This window comes from Labeo rohita, chromosome 17 (genome assembly GCF_022985175.1).
Source record: "Labeo rohita strain BAU-BD-2019 chromosome 17, IGBB_LRoh.1.0, whole genome shotgun sequence".
Lineage (NCBI taxonomy): Eukaryota > Metazoa > Chordata > Actinopteri > Cypriniformes > Cyprinidae > Labeo > Labeo rohita.
This window is the reverse complement of record NC_066885.1, coordinates 4,314,761-4,336,827: the sequence shown is the minus strand read 5'-3', so window position 1 is coordinate 4,336,827 and position 22,067 is coordinate 4,314,761. Positions and strand designations below refer to the sequence as shown.

Here is a 22,067-nt window from a genome sequence, read left to right as displayed (position 1 = left end):
AAATCCATTAACATTTTCTTACTTTATGTTTATTTAAATAAACAAACTTAAGGCAGTGAAACGAATTTTGTCATGAAGGTAAAGTACTTTAAACCATTTAAAATTAAAACATATAAAACATATATGTACAGTACTGTATGTACAGAGAGAGAGAGAGAGATCAAATTGTACATTTTTTGAAAATATGGTTAACAATTTATTCCTTAAAAACAACACAAATGCAGCAATTGTACTATATTTTGTAGTTTTTTCCCATTGAGGTCCACGTTTTTTTTTTTTTGTTTGTTTGTTCGTTTGTTTGCTCCAAAACAACCATCATGTAATTTTTTATCATCATTTTCCACCCTTTTGACTTGAAAAATTAGGCTTAGACTTAGTCAAATAGGCTTCAAGCTATTTCTGTCCCAACCATTGTAGAAATGAACAAATGCATCTTGCATGCAGCTCAGTTTCAATAACTGTAACTAGATTATCAGTTTTGAATTCTACTTTTATAGTTTAATAAATTCTGCTTTTATTTTTCAAAAATCAAGAAAAATTTGAACCCCACAGCAGTTGGAAACTCAACTGGGACAGATGTTGGGTCTCTGCCGCTGATTCTATGATGCGATGACGGAGCGTGATGAGCTCTAGCAATGTGCAGAACGTCTTCAGCATGAACAGCTGTTTGTCTTTGCCTTGTTTCCTCTCCTGTTCCTCCGTAGATCTCACAACGGACAGTCCCAGCTCTCTGACCAGGACAGGGTCCTCGATAAACCCATCCGAGAACAACTGCAACAATACTGACTTTATCAAACAAATCTTAAAGGAGAAGTTAAAGACAAGCCAAGCATTTGGCATTAAAATCTTAAAGACAAGACAAGCATTTGGCATTAAAAAATATATAAATTGTATTATTTTTATTAAAATAACCAATCGTTTTGCTAGATACGACCCTTCTTCCTCGGCTGGGATTGTTTACAACTGCATTTGGGATCGTTTGAAGCAATTACACTGCATTTTGGAAGTTCAAAATCGGGCACCGTATCACTCCATTATATGGAGAAAAGTGCAGAAATGTTTTCCTCAAAAAACTATTTCTTTACGACTGAAGAAAGAAAGACATGAACATCTTGGATGATAAGGGGGTGAGTACATTATATGTGAATCTTTGTTTTGGAAATGGACTCCTCCTTTAAAGATATTTTTTGCATCTCTGTTGTATCAGACTGTGAAGTGACAGTGCATTTAACACAAAATTAAGCTCGTACTGAAGTATGTGTCTGTCTGATGTTGTACTGAAATTTCTCTCATTAATACTTTAAGATTAATAAAGTGTATTTCTTTTTTATTTGTCCCCTAAACATCAGAAGTTTAACAGCTTTTTTGGCTCAAACAAACACTTACGTCTCTCTGGATCTGAGAACTGTAGGTTGCACCAGGAGTGGCAAGAGAGTGCCAATTTTGCAGGGCTGTTTTCAACAGCCTTTGCTCCAGTTTGACTCTCTGAGAAGGTGTTTTCGCTCTGTACAGCTCAAACAGTTCAGCACAGGCCTGTTCAAGACCCTCATACAGCCGGGACGCCAAACACAATGAGGGGTGAATCTCTAAAAAATACACACTCTTCAAAGCAGGCCTGCAATGAAAGCACAAGGAGACATCCTCAATATGTATTTTGCCATTTTAATGCTTTTAGATACATACTACTGCTCAAAAATGTTTGAAATGTTTGGAAAAGTTTGGAATAAAGTACATCCTAAAATATATTCAAATAAAAAACTATTATTTTAAATTGTAATAATATTTCACAATTATACTATTTTTACTCTAATGAATGCACCCATGATGAGCACAAGACATCTATTTTAAAAACATTTTTATTACAAATCTTAATGATTCCAGACTTTTACTGGTAGTGTAAATTATAACATTGCCAATTCATTTTGGACACATCCCTTAATGTGATAAGTTGTATTTTACATGAATAACAAGAATTTTTGCTAGCACAGTACTCTACTATTTGAGCAACAGGAATGGCAAGTATTTTGCTTAATAGTCTAGACACATTTATTCCGAAAGTAAACAGAGTCTAATTAATTTCTGCGTTGAATTTACAGTTTATCATTATGATATTTACCTGCTTCCACCGATTGATACCAGATGCTTAGGGACGTAGTTTGGTGGCAGGCCGTATTCACAAGGACAACCATTCTGTCCCTCCCTCCATATCCTCTCCAGATATTGCCTCTGCTCATCAATCTAATGTTAAGAAAACAGAAAATGAAATAATGTGACAGCTCAAGTGATGGTGTGGGGGGGGTTAAATAACAAATGCTCAGTTACCTGATTGTTCAGCACTAGTTTGATGAGCTGTTGGTGGCTTTGGAGGCAGACGATCGTGTCCCTGTAAGCTTGAACAAAATATCTAGCAGTTAAATCTATCTGTGGCCTTTTGTGCATGATGTCTGTGATGACCTGAGCCAGCCTGAACTGTTCCTCTGGATCTGTGACATGCTGATACGCCTCCAAATAGCAATTCAAGAGCTGCAAACACAAAACAGCAGTTTATCACTGATGTACACTACTTTTCGAAAGTTTGTGGTAAGATTTTTTTTTCTGGAAGGTTTAGCAAGGACATTTTAAATTTAACAAAAGTGACAGTAAAATTCATAATTAAAAAAATATATATACTTCTATTTCAATGTTCTTCTGAACTTTAAAGAATTCTGAATAACATGCATCAAGGTTTCTACAAAAATATGAAGCAGCATGACTGTTTTTAACATTGATAATAATAAGAAATGTTTAGTAATGATGTAATGATGCTGAAAATTCAGCTTTGCATCACATGAAAAAATTATAATTAAACATATTCAAATAGAAAATAGTTATTTTTAGTTGAAATAATATTTAAACACTTTTTTTTACTGTTTTTATTGTATTTTTCATCAAATAAATGGCACCTTGGTGGGCTTCTTTTAAAAACATTACCACATTTTGAAAGGTTGTGTCTACAATCAAAAAAATACTTTCAATTGTAGTCACACATCACATACTTGTATTTTGTTCTCCAGAAATTGCATTTCACATGTCCAAATGTCTAAAAGCACAGCCAACCGATCCACATCCAACCTTGCCGAAAAAGGAAGTTTTCCTTCAGATCCATCAGATGCATGTAATTCTGTCAGAACAATTGAAATGATAATTATGAAACATAGATTACAAATCAAGGATACAAATCCACAAGCAAGAGCACACAAGAGCTTCTTCTCTGACCTCTGCTTCTCTGTATGAAATGAGATGCTGTGAGCAGCAGATGTTGCTCCAGCTCCTCCAGGTCCATCAGGGCCACGTCATAAATGATGTAGAGACCTCTCTGGTCCTGCGTGTGGATGCATCTCCCGTCTGTGCTGTAGTAATCATGGAGGTTTTCCACTTCGGGAAACTCCATAAATTCTGCACAGCGAACCTAAAACAGAGCAGAGATTACCACTCTCTGCATTTCACACTGTAAAATGACTTTTCTGTAAAACACTGAGTGAATCTCCAAAGAACCTTATAGTCAACCGGGCTGTTGTAGATGTAGTGATGTGATCCAAGAGCTCCGGCAGCGCCATCATCTCCTCTAGCAGCGTTAATCCAGCCCGTCTCCTCCATACTTTTCACCAGATCTCCTCCAACCAACTCCAGACCCGGGGCATCCATCACAAGAGTCCTTTCCACTGACCGCAAGTAGTTTAGCATGCTCAGACAGGTACGCTACACAAGCAAAAGGACAGGACTCAAAAAAGAGAGTAAAACCCAGATATGACAAAAAACCCACTCAAAAAGGTACTCTGATGGGATTACACTGGTATTTATATGGCACATGTTTAGATAAACATTTAAAATATGAATTGGTAAACTTTTTTACCAGCACAATGAATTTAGGGGAGTATGGTCATACTTATTTAATGAAAAGCCATTTAATGAAAGCTGTAGGAAATACAATGAACATCTGATTTGTGGTCATTTTGAGACTCTTAAATCAACTGTACACTGTTTAAAACACAAATTAAATTTTTTATTCATCAGGGATTCATTAGTGACAGTAAGGACATTTATAATGTTACAAAAGATTTCTATTTCAAATAAATGCTGTTCTTTTTCACTTTTTATTCATCAAATAATTTTGAAAATGTATCAAGGCAACGACTAACATAATAAGCTGTTTTCAGCACTGATAATAGTAAGATATGTTTCTCAAGCACCTAATCAGCATATTAGAATGATTTCCGACGGATCATGTGACACTGAAGACTGGAGTAATAATGCTGAAAATGTACCTTTGCATCACAGTAATAAATTACTCGTTAAAATACATTAAATTAGAAAACAGTTATTTTGAAATGTAATAAGATTTCACAATATTGCTGCTTTTACTGTATTTTTTATTAAATAAATGCAGCTTTGGTGAACATAAGAGACTTCTTTTAAAAGCATTGTGTATTTTGTAGTTTATATACTTCAGCTAATGTATATCTTAATTTTTTTTTTTATATCTTAGGGGGGTACTTATCTGAATTATTTCTATGTATTGTCTTTTGTAATAATGATAGGATACTGTAAAATGAAATTCCAGGACTTTCAGGGACTTTTCAAGCACTACTGTTTCATTTTTCAAGGACTTCAAACAAAGATCAAACAATGATCAAATTCTTTCAAATTCTAAAAAAGATAAATAGGTGAATAAAAATATATTTATATAATAATTGTTATAACAAATTTGGGTTGTTTGACTATTTTAAACAGAATATAGAAAAATATAACTTCATAAATTCATTTTTGTTTCCTGCAAGCTAAATTTCACATACATCAACAGTTTTTTAAGGATGAACAGAGCTTTAGATTTTAGATTTTCCATGTACTTGTCTAGGTCTGTTTAAGTACATAAAATTTAACATTAGTTAAGATATACATTAGTTACAGTATATAAACTACGAAATATACAAAGTTTTAGAAAGAAGTCTCTTACACTCACCAAAGCTGGATTTTTTATTTGTAAACATCATACTTTTATCGTTTATTTCCGGGCCTTAAATTTCAAAAAGTCAAATTTAAGTACTTCAAGCATTTTAGGCACCTTGTACGAAACCTGTAATAATAATTATAAATTACAAACAAAGAAAAATAACAGAAAAGCACAGTATGAGTATGATACATGACCAAACCACATTGTATTATGTATATGCAGTTGCATGATAATTTCCGAAAAATCATGGTATTACCATAATAAATGTCAAAGAAAAATAAACATTTGCCAATTTTAAAAAGTACAGCAATACTTTGTTATATTTTTGGTGCTTCTGTAGGTGGAAAGACCAAAACCTCTCAAACCTTTCACATCTTTAATGCCAGTTTTTGACAGTTTTTTTTTTTTTTTTTTTACCTTGAGTTCTCTGATCCTGAGGTGTCTCAGGCAGATTAAAGACGCATAAGCTCCTCTGACAGTTACAGGATCCTTGGCACCATCTTCAGCATCTTCATCCTTCTCAAGAAGATAAGAACTGCTGCTTTGACGTGGAGTACTATAAGAAAGACAGCTCTTAAATCAATCCTTCACACACTTACTCATAGACATTTCAGCGGTTGGAAAATTACCCTTTACTCTTTTTCTCAGAGTTTTTCTGATCTGCATATTTAGATAAATGAGAAGTCTGTCCAGTGGCCACCTGGGAAAAAATAATGTGCATACAAAGAAAAAATAATGTTATTGCTTTAAAGTTAACATGAAAGATAAATATTTTTATTATTTTAAGCATTGAAGAATTGTTCACAGTAAGACCAGGAACATGTATTTAAAAAGAAAATAGAGTCCATTTTGATTTCATGTTGACTGAGAATACTTATTATTCACACAGATGTTCACCTGAAACATGTTTGCTGTGCTATAAATGCTTCTCCATATGTCAGACGTTTCTTTGAGGGTTGCCATGCTACTGGATGAAGGTTTTGTGGGTTCCGGTTGACAAACAGATGCAATGTACTCCTTCAAAGCATCAGTTGCTTTTTGAAGATCAGCCTCCTTTAATAGAAAGTGCAAAACAGAACCAGAATACTAATGCTGGATACAGAACTATAGACTTTACTGTGCATTAGCTAATGTTCAACCATTCACCTCCAAGAACTTGCTGTGCATCTGGAGAAGTTCATCCATTGGTTTGAGCTCCTTGAGTTTGGCCATTTGTTTTTGTTGCCAGGGATCTCGCTTTGGTTTCATCTGTTTGTTTCCCACAGGAGGCACAATATCATATTTCATAGTATTACTTCATGAACTATCAGATATAAAAAATACCATTTGCTTGTCTCACCTGTATATGAGGAATCCAGTTGGACTCTTTTCTAAGCGTCATGTTCGGATTCTTTCTCCCCCACTTCCTGTCTGTTGCTTCAGTGCTGTCATACTGCAAGAAGGTCTTCATCTCCTCTTGATTTTTAAACACAGTCCTGAACAGGTAGTTAACCTACATATACCAAATCACATGATCAATAATAACAATCATTATTTGTCATAATGTATGAGAATTCATCATATTACAGACTTCATTTTAAGTAAATAGTTCACCCAAATATTAAATTCTACTCATCCTTTGGCCATTGTTTGTTCATTGATTTGGAGAAATGTAGCATTACATCACTTGCTCACCAATGGATCCGCTGCAGTGAATGGGTGCCGTCAGAATGAGAGTCCAAACGGCTGATAAAAACATCACAATAATAAACAAGTAATCCAAAATCTCCATGTTTGTAAGAAACAATTCCAATTCCGAGTTGTGTGGATTACTATGATGTTTTTATTAGCTGTTTGGACTCTGACGGCACCCATTCACTGCAGGAGATCCATTGAGCAAGTGATGTAATGCTACATTTCTCCAAATCATGAAGAAACAAACTCATCTACATCTTGGATGGCCTGAGGGTGAGTAAAGTTTCAGCAAATGTTCATTTTGGGGTGAACTTTTCCTTTATGATATTTTAGTTATCACTATAGTTCATTGTAATTTGATCAGGATTACCAGACTGAAGAGCTCCAATTCATCTCCAGTTGTTTTGATGGTGCTCGTATTGAACTGGATTTCATAATGTGACAGGAGGAAATCCAGCTGGGTTTTAAAATCCTCTATATTGCTGGAATGAAGGGGAACCTCTGACATTGATACAAATACACCTGGATTGGTCAAAAACAGAGTAACATGACATTTATTAATATTCAGTTCAAGATATAAGATTCAAGATTTCTATTTAACGTTTATGCCAACTTACAAATCACTAGCCTTAATGGTTACAGAGTTATTTGAGTTTTATTTATATACTATTACAGTTTTATTATTATTTAGAATTAGGTGTAATTTAGAAAATGTCCATTTCATTCTAAATATAGTGACATTTTTAGTAATTTTGTTATATGCTTTTGTGATTTGTATTTTGTGATTTTTTTGTATTTTAGTTAATTTGTATTTTGTATGAATTTTTTTACCATTCACTTTTCATTTTTATTTATTTTAAATCCTGTTTTTTCCTATTTCAGTGCTTTAACTTAAATTAAAATTAGAAATTTTGCCTTGGCAATTTTCACATTTTTCTTTTAATGTGTGTATTTTGTTTCATTTCATATGTACTTTAAATTATTACAAATCTTTTAATAGTTTTATTTAATGATAACTGATTTCAACTAAAATACAGCATCAAAAACAGGCAATTTACCATCAAAATATGCAGGAGATGTCAAATCTACAGTACTGGACATCTGTTTCTCATTCCACTCAGTTGAAGGGAGATAATGAAGAACCTATAAACAACATATGATAAAAAATTAAAACCACATTGTCCTCCCTACCTGGATTCAGAATTAAAGAATTCAGAACTTTTAAAATTTTACATTCAGTTTTAAATATTTGGTTATATTTGTGTGTATTCTCACATGCAGAAAGTTGTGGATGATTTTGACGCAGTGTAGATGGCAAATAAGCCACTGCAGGTAAATGATGACGTCTTCCTGTGTGACCACACCGATGGGGCTCTCCACACCTGCCAGAACTTTCTCTCTGGACACTGCAAGACGACGTGCCCTATGCACAGCATCCTCAAATTCACTGGTTATATATGTGATTTGTTTCTACACAAAGCAACAGAGACATGATAAATGAATTCCACATGCGACTAAATGTATGAACATAATCTAAAATGCAAAATTTAGATACTTTATACTGAGGATATAGTTTCTCCAGGACAGCAGAATGGCGGCCAAATCTCCTCCATCTCAGCATCAGCTGGTATTTGCATCGTGCCAGTTTATACGTCTGATCTGTGTAAAACTGTTGAGGATGGAGTCAAAATGATCAGAAATGTTTTATACAAGATTATAATTATGTGTACACAATAAAACAGCCTATAAGTGACCTGATGCAGCAGTAAAGGCAGACTGTCAGGTGTGTACTCTTGAGTCAGACAGCTCTCCATCTCTCTGTGAGCAACTTCTGCTTGAGACACAACAGGCTTTGTGGACGAAACCTAAAGTCACAGGTCATTTACAAAGACAACAAGAAATGTCAAATAAACTGCAGGCACGTGCAGAACCTGAAAAACCTTAACTGAAAATAACTCTAAAAACTCACTTGCAGTGCTTTGAAGAGCACCTGCTGCCTCTCCATACGAAAGTAAGATGCATCTTTTGGAATATGGACAGAGCTGAAAAAGTTGTAGAGAGAAAAAGAGTAGAAATTTAAAAAAAATAGTTCACTCAAAATTTTGCTGAAAAATTTACTCATCCTCAAGCTATTCAAGATGTAGAGTTTGTTCCTTCAAAACAGGACAGGTTTGGAAAAATGTAACATTCCATCACTTGCTCAACAATGGATCCATTGCAGTGAATGGGTGCCGTCAGAATGAGAGTCTAAACAGCTGATAAAACATCACAATAATACACAGGTAATCCACACCACTACAGTCCATCAGTTAACATCATGTAAAGTGAAATTTGTGTGTTTGTAAGAAACAAGTCCATCATTAAGACATTTAACTTTAAACTATCACTTCATAATCCATACAGTAAATAATCCATAAATTTTCTTCCTTCAGTGGTCCAGGCTTAAAGTTAAAATACAGTTTTTTGTAGTTGTGTGGATTATTGGTAAGTTTTTATCAGATGTTTGGACTCATTCTGACTCATTCTGGTGGCACCCATTCACTGCAGAGAATTCATTGGTGAGCAAGTGATATAATGCCACATTTCTCCAAATATTTTCTGATGAATAATATTCTGGACTATTGGATGCATCAGGAGGGAAAACACCTTTGAATAATTAATTTATTATGAAGACATGACATGAAACCATTAACAAGTCATTTGTACATAAACTTCATACCGTGACAGTATATCAAAATACGAATGAATCAAATTCCATGACGTTTTTAATATGTAAATATACATTAACTAATTACATAATTCACTTAATAATTATGGTTAATGACATTAACCTGCCTTTCCGTCTCACCTGTATGGTTTTGAGGATATTTGATGTAAAATCTCACTGTCCTCAATCTCAGTCTTCAGAGCCTGAATCTGAGCAGACAGTTCTTCTTCCAGCTGCTCCACTTTCACCGAGGAGCCGAATCTATATGTCTGCGACATCTTCAATTCACAATCCAAGTTTTGACTCAGAAACTCATGCAGTTGTTCCGTCCCACAGGTGTGAAACTGACTGTATTAATTGTGTACAGCAGTCTACATACCGCGCGTTTAAAAGATAAAAAGAATTAAGAACACACAAAAGAACTTTAAAACTGTCTCTGAAGTGTAAACCTTTGCTACAATGTATCAGTGTTTGCTCAGTTGCTATAGAGACGCCAGACGCCCGCGTACGCACTTTAAATGAATGGCGGTAAATCACACAAGCGAGTTAACTTAAATTAGCGCAAGAAGTTACATATAATAAAGGTTAAGAGTTCAAAATTAAAACTTTTAAAACGAATGAGTACTGTGGTATTACTTGAGTGTTTTATTTTTGTTTGGACTGGTTCCAAAATTACCACAGAAATTCCACTAGCATTCCTTTAGGCACTTTAAGTTTTCTTTTCACAAACAATATATTGCTGTTGTAACATTTAGCACAGAAGTCAAATGAAGGTATTTGAACCTGCATGTATTCGGTTGTTAACCTGCAGATGGCGATGAAAACTCATTCGAGTGGCTTTATTCTGCTGACACAAGCAAAGAGGACAGACCTGTCTCAAAGGTATACCTTTAGTCATCAACATCTTTTTTCTTCTTTTTTATTTATTCATTATATTTCAGATGAAAGAGTTCTTTTCTTTTTCTTTTACTTATAAAATGCAAGACCTCAAACAGCTAACGTTGACCCAGGTAGTCAAGTCGTAAGATGGAAATATGCTGCAAGTCAAATATATTTTCAAAGAATACCTCGACGGTTGTCCCTTTCAACATATACAGCGAGAATCTTATCAATCAGACAATTTACAATCAGACAATATACAAGTCAATACATCAGATCCACCTTCTCTGGATTTAAATAGCTCAACATTCCAAGTTGACTTGGAAACAGAAGCACCGATTGGCTCGTGGCAAAAGCAGCCGATAGCCAATCAGAGATCCCCACCAAGGTGCTGTCCCACCAATGAGTGCACAAGGACACGGGGCACATTTTACAGCGATCGTCACTAGGGGGTTGTTTTCCTCCCTGCAGAGAGCAGTAAAACATTATGAATGATTTTCTTAACACAATCAATCCCACTGATTGTACAGCGTGTATGAATGAGCGTGTGATTGCTACGTGTGCATGAATACACACTAATTTTGGCAAAATATCAGCAATCACACACAACAACAGGGGCTCCATCTGAGTGAACATTTCATACATTTTCATAAGACACGTCTCCTTGGTAACCATAGACAATCTGGACGCCCTTCATAGGGGGAAAAGCTAGAAAAAGAAAAGGCCTGGCAAAGGTTTGAACATTCTTGGAAGCGCTAGGCTGATTGAAACTATCCAGACACCAATCATCTTTTTAGGCCAGTTTAGGAAAGTGGCTAGAAGCCATGTGACAAAGCTCGAAACTTCTGGAGAAAATTATGGTTTTATGAAACTTAAAGTTATCTGATGTAATCCAAACACACCTCAGTCGCATGGATTTCGCTGTCTAGAGCAGTAATGGCAACATCATGCTCAGAAAAGTGTCAAAATATAGGCGTAACTGGAAGAAAATGGATGAGAATATTGAACATACATTATATTTGAGCAAATATGAGCTCTGAAAACCAAAGACAAATTTATTGCCTATAAAGCCAAATAAGCTAAAGTATTTAGATCCTGTTGTTTTTAAGTGTATTTTAGATGAAAGCTGTATGGCCTGTAGAGTAAACAGGGTTTTCATTAAATTAAGTCTACGTGCATTCATGAACCACAGCAAAATTGTGCCACTAAGATCAAATAAATGAGAGCATGCTTACCAACTGACTCATGGACCTCATTGGGTGCTGTTTGCAATTATGCAAATAATGTCTTAAAAGCATGAAATGTTCTGATCTGGTGATCAGTTTGACCAGACAGATGCACAAGCATTAAAGGAATAGTTAACCCAAAAATGAAAAGTTGCTTAACATTTACTCACCCTCAGGTCATCCTAGATGAATTTGTTTCTTCATCACAACAAAAATGTAGATGGATCCTCTGCATTGAATGGGTGCCGTCAGGATGAACAGCTGATAAAAACATCACAATAATCCACACCACTCCAGTCCATCAATTAACATCTTGTGATGCAAAAAGCTGTATGTTTGTAAAAACCTGTCATTTAAACATTTCTAGCTTCAAACCTTTGCTTCAAGCTAAAATTCGAGTCTGTAATTCATAATATTGCTTCCTTCCGTGCAAAAGTTGTCAGGGGAGAAATATGCACAGATCAAGCAACAATTACAAAAGGAAAGGCAAAGGAAACGGTCCAAAACATTCCCAAACAAATGTGACCCTGGACCACAAAACCAGTCATAAAGGTAATTTTTTTACATCATCTACAAGCTGAATAAATAAGCTTTCTATTGGTTGTTAGGATCATATTTGGCTATTTGAAAATCTGGAATCTGAGGGTGCAAAAAAAAAAAAAAAAAAAAAAATCAAAATACTCAGAAAAATTGCCTTTAAAGTTGTTCCAGTAAAGTTCTTAACAATGCATATTACTAATAAAAAAACTTTGATATATTTAGGGTAGGAAGTTTACAAAATATCTTCATGGAACACAGTCTTTACTTAATATCATAATGATTTTTGCCATTAAAGGAAAACAGATCATTTTGACCCACACAATGTATTTTTGCTACAAATATACCCATGCTACTTAAGACTGTGGTGCAGGGTCACATATGTGGTAAAATTTTTAAAACACATAGTTTTTTTTTTGCTTCAAAAGACATTAATTGATGGACCTTGTCAAACTCAGTTCTTGGAGGGACACAACCCTGCAGAGTTTTGTTCCAACCTTGCTCCAACACACATACTATGCAGATTTCAATTAAGCCTAAAGGACTTGATTAGTTGGAGTGTTTAATTAGGGATGCATGTAAACTCTGCAAGGCTGCGGCCCTCCAGGACCGGAGTTTGACACCCCTGGTTCAGACTCTCATTCTGATGGCACCCATTCACGGCAGAAGATCCATTAGAGAGCAAGTGATGTAATGCAACATTTCTTCAAATCTGTTCCCATGAGGAAACAAGCTCATCTACATCTTGGGTGGCCTGTGGGGTGAGTAAATTTGGTGAACTATTCCTTTAAATCACTTGCTTATTTTACAACAAATTAAAATAAAGACTACAGAAACATTTTGTGTTGTACAAGCTTTATTTACATGCACCTTGCCTTGCACTACCTTGTTTACATTATCCAAACTTGAAATACACAGGTAAAGTCAAGCAAACATTGAGTGGATGGTAACTAATGACCAGTTGTGGTGTGAGGTGGTACACACGCGGATTACGTTCTCACAATGTGTTAATTCCCTCTTTACGATAACATTTCAAAATTAATTGAAAATTGTAGCAGTTCTTTTGAGAAGAATGATCCTATCCAAACAAATTTGAAATATCAGAACTAAAAGCATTTAAAGGAAGCTAAAATGGATTACGCAATGTAAAAATGAAGTAAACAAAGGTAAACACGGCACAATCGACTTTTTATAGTCATCTTCTGTGACTCCAGCTGATTATAAAAAGCAGATTATAAAAATCAGTGCTTAATAGGCTTATGAAAATTCTGGGTGTGAAGCTGACCTTAACAAAAGGTACATTCGACTGTGACGTTAAAACAACATTAGGTGTAACTACTGAAAGTCATCCCTGAATGGCACTACTATTTCATCAAACTGAATAGTTGCATTATTTCTCATCAGCCTTGAATTTGGTTGTCTGGCATGTTCAAGATCAACAGTGAAATACAGTACAACATAGGTGCTTTCTTACATAGCTTATCCATACAGGCTGTAATACTACAATGTGGCTGCCTTTCCTTTTAAACTATTAGGATGCTTAAAACACACTGCCATCACAACTGATACACGCTTTCTACTAGCACCAGCCGTTGTGTAGATATATACACATAAATGTTAAAAACGTGACATGCCAGCCGCATGAACTGACCCAACACAACTTCACTTAGCACCAAATGCTCTTAGCTTCATTTTTTCCTGCTACAAATACACAAACATCTAGTGGTCCTTAATCAGCGTTCCAAAATTTATACCTGTTAATATACCTTATCTCTACAATGAATCCAATATTTATGTGCATAGACACACACACATATAAATTCAGTGCACAGCACATATACACATAAGCACTATGGGCCTCATTCGTGAAATACATGCACAACAGAAATGTTTGATTTACAGAGAAATTTGCAAACCCATTCTTAGGTAAACGGTTGCATGCATGTCAATGTACAGTAAATGCACACATACACACTAAACGGCATTGAATGCAACAATTTAAGAGCTGTGTAAATAGCTGATTTTACAAACAGCCATGACTTCATGAATGAGGTCCTATATGTGTGTGTGTATACATACAGAAATACAAATATATAGCTCATAATCTATTCTAAAATGGTTGACTTCATAAGTGAACGTGGTTTAGAGGTGACGGAGATGCTCGTGTTCAAGAACTCCGAGCACAGGTAAATGCACAGGTTGTGTTAGGAAATCCATGGGAAACACTGACAAACTAGTTTCATACAGCAGAACACTAAATATATAGCTTATCATCATATCATAGTTCACTTTCCCGTAAAAGGAGCCAAGGATACATAATGTTCACGGGTTTCACAAAAACACAACCATCTTCCCTTTTTCAGTTTTACGAGAAAAAAAAAAAAAAAAACGATAATTGGAGAAACATGGATTTTCCATGGCCATTTTTCGGACAACAGAAACATTCTCAAGAGTTTGTGTTGTAAACAGGCCATTTCTGCAATTGTCCTGAGGACTAGTTTGGCAAAAGGCAAGTGTTTGTTTCAAGGACTAGATACTATTAATCTCAATCACGAAACTACAACAAACTAAGGGCACCTACAGACTAGAGCTGACTTGATTTCAATGGGGATAAAGTATCACAACGACGTAGAAGAACGTTACCAAAAGTTGAGAATATTTTAACTCTCTTTGCAGTGCAATCTGTCGTAGGTATGGTGGCTAATGGGAATTCAAACAGACCCAACTCTTTCCACACTCCTAAATGCTTTTCACAAGATATTCTCACTGTGTAGGAACCCTCATATGCAGTGGTTGATTTTAGGGACTTTGTTTTCTAGATGGACTACGGGAGGTTCAGTTGCCTAAGCCCTCATATATAGACAACCTTCTCTATGATGCTCCAGACTCTTTCCACTCTCCCAAATGCTTTCATGAAAGCTTTCTCTAGTGTGAAGACATCCTTGTACGCAGTGGTGTGTTTTGGGAATTTTGTATTCGAGATGAACTAAGGGAAGTTCAGTTTCCCAAACATTCATATATTGACAGACTTCTCTTTATGACCCTCCACTTGTTGTAGGTACCAGTTGAACAATGAGAACTCAAGATTCTCACTTGGTTTTCAAACTGAGCGACTCTTTCTACACTTGCAAATGATTTTGAAAGAGCTTTCTCTAATGTGTAGGCACGCTTGTATGCAGTGGTGGGTTTTGGGGACTTTCCATTCTAGGTGGACTGAAGGAAGTTCAGTTGTTGAAGCTTTTTATATACAGACAACCTTCTCTCTACGATCCTTCACTTGTCGTAGGTGCCAGCTAACCAATGAGAACTCAAGATTCTCACTTGGTTTTCAAACGGAGCAATTCTTTCCACACTCACAAATAATTTCGAAAGAGCTTTCTCTAGTGTGTAGGCACCCTTGTATGCAAAGGTGGGTTTTGGGAACTTTCTATTCTAGGTGGACTAAGGGAAGTTCAGTTGTTTAAGCTTATATATATAGACAACCTTTTATCCTTCATCCTTCACTTGTCATAGGTGCCATCTCGAGAACTCGAGATTCTTACTTGATTTTTTTTTTTAAACTGACCCAACTCTTTCCACACTTCCAAATGATTTGAAAGACTTTCTCTAGTGTTTAACCTCGTATGCAATGGCGGGATTTGGGGGATTTTGTATTCTAGGTGCACTAAGGGAAGAACAGCTGCCCAGGCCTTTTATATGTAGACAACCTTCTCTTGACGGTGCTCCACTTGTTGTAGGTACCAGCTTACTAATGAGCATTCAAGATTTTTTTCTTGGTTTTCAAACTGATCCAACTCTTTCCACACTCCCAAATGCTTTTGGATTTTGTATTGTAGATGGACTAGGGGAAGTACTGTTGGCCAAGCCTTCATTCATAAACTAACTTCTCCCTACGGTACTCCACTTACTGTATTCCAGCAGCTGAGTTCAATACCTAGTCATTGCCGTTTAGATACACCAGCAAGCACTTCTAGGTTAATCAAGGTTGAAACTCCTCACAACGTCCATCAAACCAGCCTCAATCATGACAATACAAAACATACAGCCACAAAACTACAACACCGACTGGGTAAATCATTGACGTTGACTCGAACTCATTCCAATAGATGTCAAATAGCTTTTCTACAGCATAATGTACAGTTGCTTTACAGTGGACAGTTGGCTCAAATGCGGTGTTCTGCCCCGTCCCTACATTCCTGGGCCTGGCCGGATCAACCTGGTACCCAGCTTTGGGAGGAGGTTCGTTTGGTACTGGAGAAGCTCCCTGAAGTCAGGTTAGCATTCTGAGAGGAGATGAGATGCGAATCGAAGCTGAACTCCAGGCCCTCGGCATCCATCAGATCGTTGCGGGTAATGGCATCCATGTCGCAATCGAAACTGCCGCTTAATGCCTCGAGATCCAAGTCAGACGGGAATTGGTCCTGAGACACCGACTGAATGGAGGTCACGCTGCCGTTGAGACCTGCCAACAATGAATCGGAGGAGTTGAGCTGCATAGATGTGCTTCTGAAGGGAGACTGTTGGAGATGTTGCTTCATCAAGCTTTGGTAGTCTGACTCGCTGCTCGAGACACAGTTCATCCGCCATCCAGATGGCGACACCTTCTTGAGCCCCACTTGTCCAACAGGCCCAGCCTGGTTGGACATCATAGGGTCATTACGCAGCAACAGGGCACTGCGACGGGCGTTCTGGGAGGAAAGGGAGGCACTGGCTTGTGACATGAGCGGATCAGATTGGGTAAGAAGGACATCGCTGCGACTGTTGGACTCGGAGCTGAGCAAGTCCTGCAGACTCTGATCGCTAAAGAGGGAACCGCAGGAGAACGTTGCCTGCTTGTTTTCCTGGATCGTTTGCATTGGAGACTGCCTCAGACCAGTGACGGATGGAGGGCTAAACATGGAGTTGGTGCCATAGCTGCCAGAGGGAATTGCCAGACTGCTCCCAGAGCAGCTGAAGGTAAACACAGGGCTTCCCTGTAGGTTGGCCCCACTCTCGTCTTGGCCCGGAGACTGGGAAGCCGTCAGGCTGATGTTATCTAGAAGGTCGTCCATTAGGTTATCGGAGAGGCCATCGTTGAGATTCATGGTTCCTGCCAGATCAGCTAGACGGGGTAGTTCGGTCAGCCCAGTGGACGGAGACATACTACTAGGGCTAGAGTACAGCATGGGCGACAGGGGAGAGTCGTCATCTGGAACTTCGTCCACCTCGAGGTTGGCCAGAATTGGAGAAAGGCGTCCGCTTAGGGTGCTGGCATTAGAATTAGTGCGAGAACGGAAATCGGTCCAAGCGTCGAGCTCGTCGCTACTGCGAGAGGTCGGGCTGCCGGTCCATTTGGACAGGCTGGAGGAACTCTCAGAGCTTCCATCTTGAGTTGCCTGAAGAGCGGCCTTCTTTTTTGCAGCACGGCCACGGGCGCTCTTGATGAGCTTATTACTGTTGTCCATGGACACAGCGCGCCTCCGCGGGGCTTTGCCCCCTTTTCCGCCATCGGGATTGACCATCCACCATGAACTCTTTCCTGTCCCTTCATTTTGGACCCGGACAAAGCGACTGTGGAGTGACAGGTTATGTCGTATTGAGTTCTGTGAAAAGAAAAGAGTACATAATGAGCTGTGCATCATAAGGCAAGCATGAAACATTCATATACTTCTTGTTTTAGATTCCTCAGATGCATATATTAACAATCTGGCCATTAAGAAGCAAAATAAATGGCCTAATCTTGAACTCCACAGAGCACAATACTGAGTGAGGAACAATGCCACTCTGACTTGATTGCTTTAACCAGAGATTGAAGAGTCATGTGACTACTCTGACCAATAGAGTCCATTTGTGCAGGCCAATTATATAAAGCCTAGATCTTCAACCCTGCTCCTGGGGACCCACTGTCCTGCAAAAATTATTTCAAACCTACTTCAGCATACCTGCTTGTGGTTTTTCCAAGTAATTAATAAGGATATAAACAAATAAGTAAACTAGCACATTAAGTTAAATTACTTTTTAAATGCATTTGTGGTTCTCACTGGGGTTTGCAACCAAAATGTCTGTGCTGAAATTCACCTAAATTTGCATGGCACTTTTAACAAACACACACTATTCCACTGCAGCTTTACATAAAATAGAAATAGAACCGCTCTCATTTGAATTGCACCCACACTGTTTAAATTGGTCTGGGCTCTGTGGTCAAGACCAATCTAAAAGTAAATCAACCCACTCCACACTGTCCGTTGGGTCGTGCAGATAATTGGTCTGTGCTGTGCAGTTCAACTAGGTAACTTTGAGTGTTCAGCTTTTGGCATTTCACATATGCGACAGAAAACTGGCAATTCTGTAAGCACACCAGTGCTATCACTAATGAAACATCACATTTGATAACCAGGATTTTCTAATATGCCATAATACTAACCAGCTATGAACTATAAATCAAAAAATTTTCCTACTGCAGAGAAAGCTGAAGGATTCATGGAGAATTCCTCAAACGTGTACAAAGTTTAAGAGTGCAGAGCAGTGCAGTGCAGTGAAGCTGCATTAATGTGGACTGCAGCACAGAAGGTACAGCAATCCATAATGCAGCATAAGGGGATGTGATAAAATTCACAAGCGAGACATGGTTTTCCTCTTTGATGAATAGTCAAGCAGGCAGAGTCTAAAAATGGTGTGAATTTATCAAATGCAGTGCTTGCTACATCTTGAAGAAAGCTGGACTCCGCTCAACACCGTTCATGAACATCACCTTACCGACCTTTGAACCTCTCAAGGAGTGAATGGGCCGACCTCATAACACTTCACTTCCATTAAAGCCCTTGCTTCAAGCCTATTACTGGATTTAATTTAAGACAGAACTTTCTCCACTCTAAGAAGAACATGTTTCCCAACTCATTCTTAAAGTACGTAAGCAGTTTTCCTTTTTTCGCTTGGTTAAGCTGGCTAACTGAATTGACTGGATTGAGAATCTAATCTAAGGCACATCCATCAGATTGTTTGTTGACATTCATAGCTACATTGATTACAAAACAGATCATCACCAACTAGACTTGCAATAAGAGCACACTCTTCAATGACAAATTGAATCAGTGTTCAAACCAGTTTTAATATTTATTTTATCCATGTTTGCTTTTCCATCAATTACAATAACAACTGCAACTGCATATTTCACATATATTCTATGTTTACCATATCCTAATGTGAGTCCAATACCTAGGTGTGTTCTTGACAGTTTTCATGAGATTTACCCATTCATAAAATTTGCATTAATCGACCCACTGCATTAAACAGAGTGTCAGATTATATGAATGCAGCACTGAAAATCATCTTAAAGATTCTGCGGTTCTGCTTTCTATTGAATTAAATCTACACAGGACCATGAAAAATAACTATAACAGATGAAAAGAGGGGCTGAAATCAGCTGAAAGCCATGATGCAGTCCCTTTTGAGCAAAGCACCACTCAGAACAGCACTGGAGCGCCGCCAGTTTACACACAATGCTGTCTCTCAGAGTCAAACACCAAAGCTCTTCACACGTTGCTACACACTGACCTACATAGTTTCCAGTCAGCTGATTGCTTCTTATGCTGTAGCCGAGAGCCAATCAGAAGTGGAGGTGGGGACGAAACAGCCAATAGCAACCCTGACACTGACGATATGCCCATGGTTTCTCTTTTTTGCCTCCTTCAGTGGCAGGCAGATGCAAACACTCTGCAGGATGGCTTTATCTGCACCGAGTACGGCTGACGGTTCCTAAAATCTGCTTGGACCTTTTTGCACAAAAATCACCAAAATGTCTGTTTTAGCAAACAGACAGAATTTGAACATTAAATTTGCCAGCTAACCTCCATGTTATTATGGACCACTATCAGAATGACGGTTACAGTGAAGCCAATTTTACAAATAAATCATACATTGACATTGAATTGTGCAAACTGTGTAAATATTAAATACAAATAAAAAAAAATGTCTTGTTTGTGAGGTTGCCAAATCATCTTTTTAAATGCAATATCTGCACAACAGCCATCTGCAGGATTTCAGAGGGATTTCCCAAGGTTTTTCTCTAATTCAAATCCAGCTATACCAAGGGCATTCATCAGACTTGATTCCATGATGGATAAATTGCTTTTCCAGTCCAAGCTAATCCCTGACATCAAACAGGGATGGGAAAAGAGAGCATAGCATAGCAAAAGCCCTTTGCACACTAGTATTTTTGTAAAAAAAGAAAAAAGATATGACTCGTTTGATTAATCAAGCTTCAATTTTTGGTGAAATTATGAGGAAAGCATGGGCCATTTAAATGCTCCTCTTTATCAGTGGCACCTTCCTTAATTTATCTGCTGTAACGCCCTTTGGCAAGACCACAACAGCATGCACTTTATCAGCAAACTACACGACTAGTCCACATTTTGAGCATCTGTGTAGCACCCTGTAAGAACATAAGCACCTACAGAGGTAATTTTTTTTTTTTTTTTTTTTTAAATAGGACACTTTTTGCCAATGAGACATCCCAATTAATCTTAATTCACCCTGTTAGCTGCAACAAATGGATTTTGTGAACACAAACACTTCATATATGCACCTAACAAGGTTACAATCCAGCCTGTCTATTTGACCTAACGTACCTTCCATCCTGCAGAGCTGTTGCTGTCACCTTTGTCCTTGAAGTATGGCACATTCCGGACCATCCAATCATAAATCTGGGCCAATGTCAGCCGTTTCTCGGGCGAGCTCTCGATGGCTTGAGTGATGAGGTCCGCGTAGGAATAGTTTCCCCAGGCATTCCTGCGGGCAGAGGATTTTCTGGGCTGCTGAGGAATCAGACCGTTGATGCTGGAGTCGCTGCATGCGGCCAGAGCGTGTTGGGAAGATACAGGAGAGCCGTAGGTGTCTTTATCACTGACACCATTATTGGTTTCTATGGCAGGAGCAGCAGCAGCAACAGCCTTGTTTCCTTCTGTCACACTGACAGGCTTTGATGCGCCTGTAATGCCACTAGATGCACAAGCATCATCAGTGCCATTTTCATCCACCTCTTCCTCAGGAATGATTCCCACCTCTGCTGGTTCTGCTTTCCCGGCATTGGACTCCGGTCTGGGCAGAGGCCAGGTGCAGGACCTGGGCCTTTTTTGGGGCTCAAAATCAGGGTCTATGTCGACGTCCACAGCCAAGGGCTTATCTACCTCCTCTGCCATATTTCCTCGACTCCTTCAAATGAATGATGTATGGACGGCTTTTCTGAACACAGCAACAGCAGCAGTGCCCTCGTGCATGCCATTAATGGGTCACTTCTAGAGTCCACATTTCAATGCGGGACACTTTGGGAATCGAATTGATGTCGTGAGATGTTTAGGAATATTTACAAATGCGCTCATGGCCACTTCCAGCACATACAAGGATTTGTTTATAAATCTCGCTCGTTTTTGGTTATTTCTAAGCATTAAATAAACGACGAAACGAGCGAAAATGAACCCATTCGACTCGTTTAATGAAGCTTCCGTGGTTCAAAAGCATAAAGAATGGAACGTAGCGTACGGTCGAATTTGTTACATTGTTGCATGACGTCGAGCTGCGAATTTGTTACATTGTAACATTACATCATAATGCGAATGTTACATTGTTTCAGAACGCAGCTGCCGCCTTTTAAAATCGCTGCTTTAGAGCGTTCAGAAGGGCTGTACGTGCGCGAAAAGTGTCCTCAAACGATCAAGCCATACCTCCACAGCCGTCCCTCTGCAAATCAGCACGAATGAGTCCTAACACGCACACGATTTTTCCCAATAAACCTCCATGAGCCCTGTTCCATGTCGGAGCAGGACGTTGCGTCCCGCTACCCGGGCGATCCAGCACTGCCAAAGCCCCTAATGCGCTGCTGCTCCGCTGCAAACTACAGAGAAGAACAGCAACACAAAGATCATCCGCCCCCTGGAACCAGTCGGAGGAACTGCTTCTTAAAGGGCCGGAGAGCAAACTGGAGCTCACCATCCACTGGCACACACGTCATCTGCACATTACACAGATGTGCCATCGCAAGAGCTCTTATTTTATACACTCTCTCGAATAAATGGCTTCT

At 38.2% G+C, this 22,067-nt stretch overlaps 2 protein-coding genes across 2 annotated transcripts in view; both read right to left on the bottom strand.

Annotated features, from left to right (window-relative positions):
* The window catches only part of si:ch73-242m19.1 (uncharacterized), a 28,771-nt gene extending 16,665 nt beyond the window's left edge, over positions 1-12,106 (bottom strand). The window contains exons 1-19 of the mRNA XM_051133960.1: positions 9,513-12,106; positions 8,634-8,706; positions 8,419-8,529; positions 8,220-8,333; positions 7,940-8,134; positions 7,723-7,807; positions 7,035-7,186; positions 6,330-6,482; positions 6,137-6,238; positions 5,888-6,043; positions 5,620-5,690; positions 5,408-5,546; positions 3,535-3,738; positions 3,256-3,448; positions 3,036-3,160; positions 2,323-2,523; positions 2,117-2,238; positions 1,387-1,615; positions 569-771 (exon numbers count right to left, since the gene is read on the bottom strand). Of these exons, the coding sequence (XP_050989917.1) occupies positions 569-771; positions 1,387-1,615; positions 2,117-2,238; positions 2,323-2,523; positions 3,036-3,160; positions 3,256-3,448; positions 3,535-3,738; positions 5,408-5,546; positions 5,620-5,690; positions 5,888-6,043; positions 6,137-6,238; positions 6,330-6,482; positions 7,035-7,186; positions 7,723-7,807; positions 7,940-8,134; positions 8,220-8,333; positions 8,419-8,529; positions 8,634-8,706; positions 9,513-9,649 (2,765 nt within the window). The 5' untranslated portion in view covers positions 9,650-12,106. The remainder of the gene's footprint in view (positions 1-568; positions 772-1,386; positions 1,616-2,116; positions 2,239-2,322; positions 2,524-3,035; positions 3,161-3,255; positions 3,449-3,534; positions 3,739-5,407; positions 5,547-5,619; positions 5,691-5,887; positions 6,044-6,136; positions 6,239-6,329; positions 6,483-7,034; positions 7,187-7,722; positions 7,808-7,939; positions 8,135-8,219; positions 8,334-8,418; positions 8,530-8,633; positions 8,707-9,512) is intronic.
* Positions 12,107-13,424: 1,318 nt separating this feature from the next.
* foxo3a (forkhead box O3A) lies at positions 13,425-21,928 on the bottom strand. The gene is made up of 2 exons (XM_051133579.1): positions 20,620-21,928; positions 13,425-17,595 (listed from the first exon to the last, which is right to left on the bottom strand). Exons 1-2 carry the CDS (start codon positions 21,187-21,189, stop codon positions 16,225-16,227), a joined length of 1,941 nt encoding a protein of 646 aa, XP_050989536.1. The 5' UTR covers positions 21,190-21,928; the 3' UTR covers positions 13,425-16,224.
* Between the last annotated feature and the right edge of the window lie 139 nt (positions 21,929-22,067).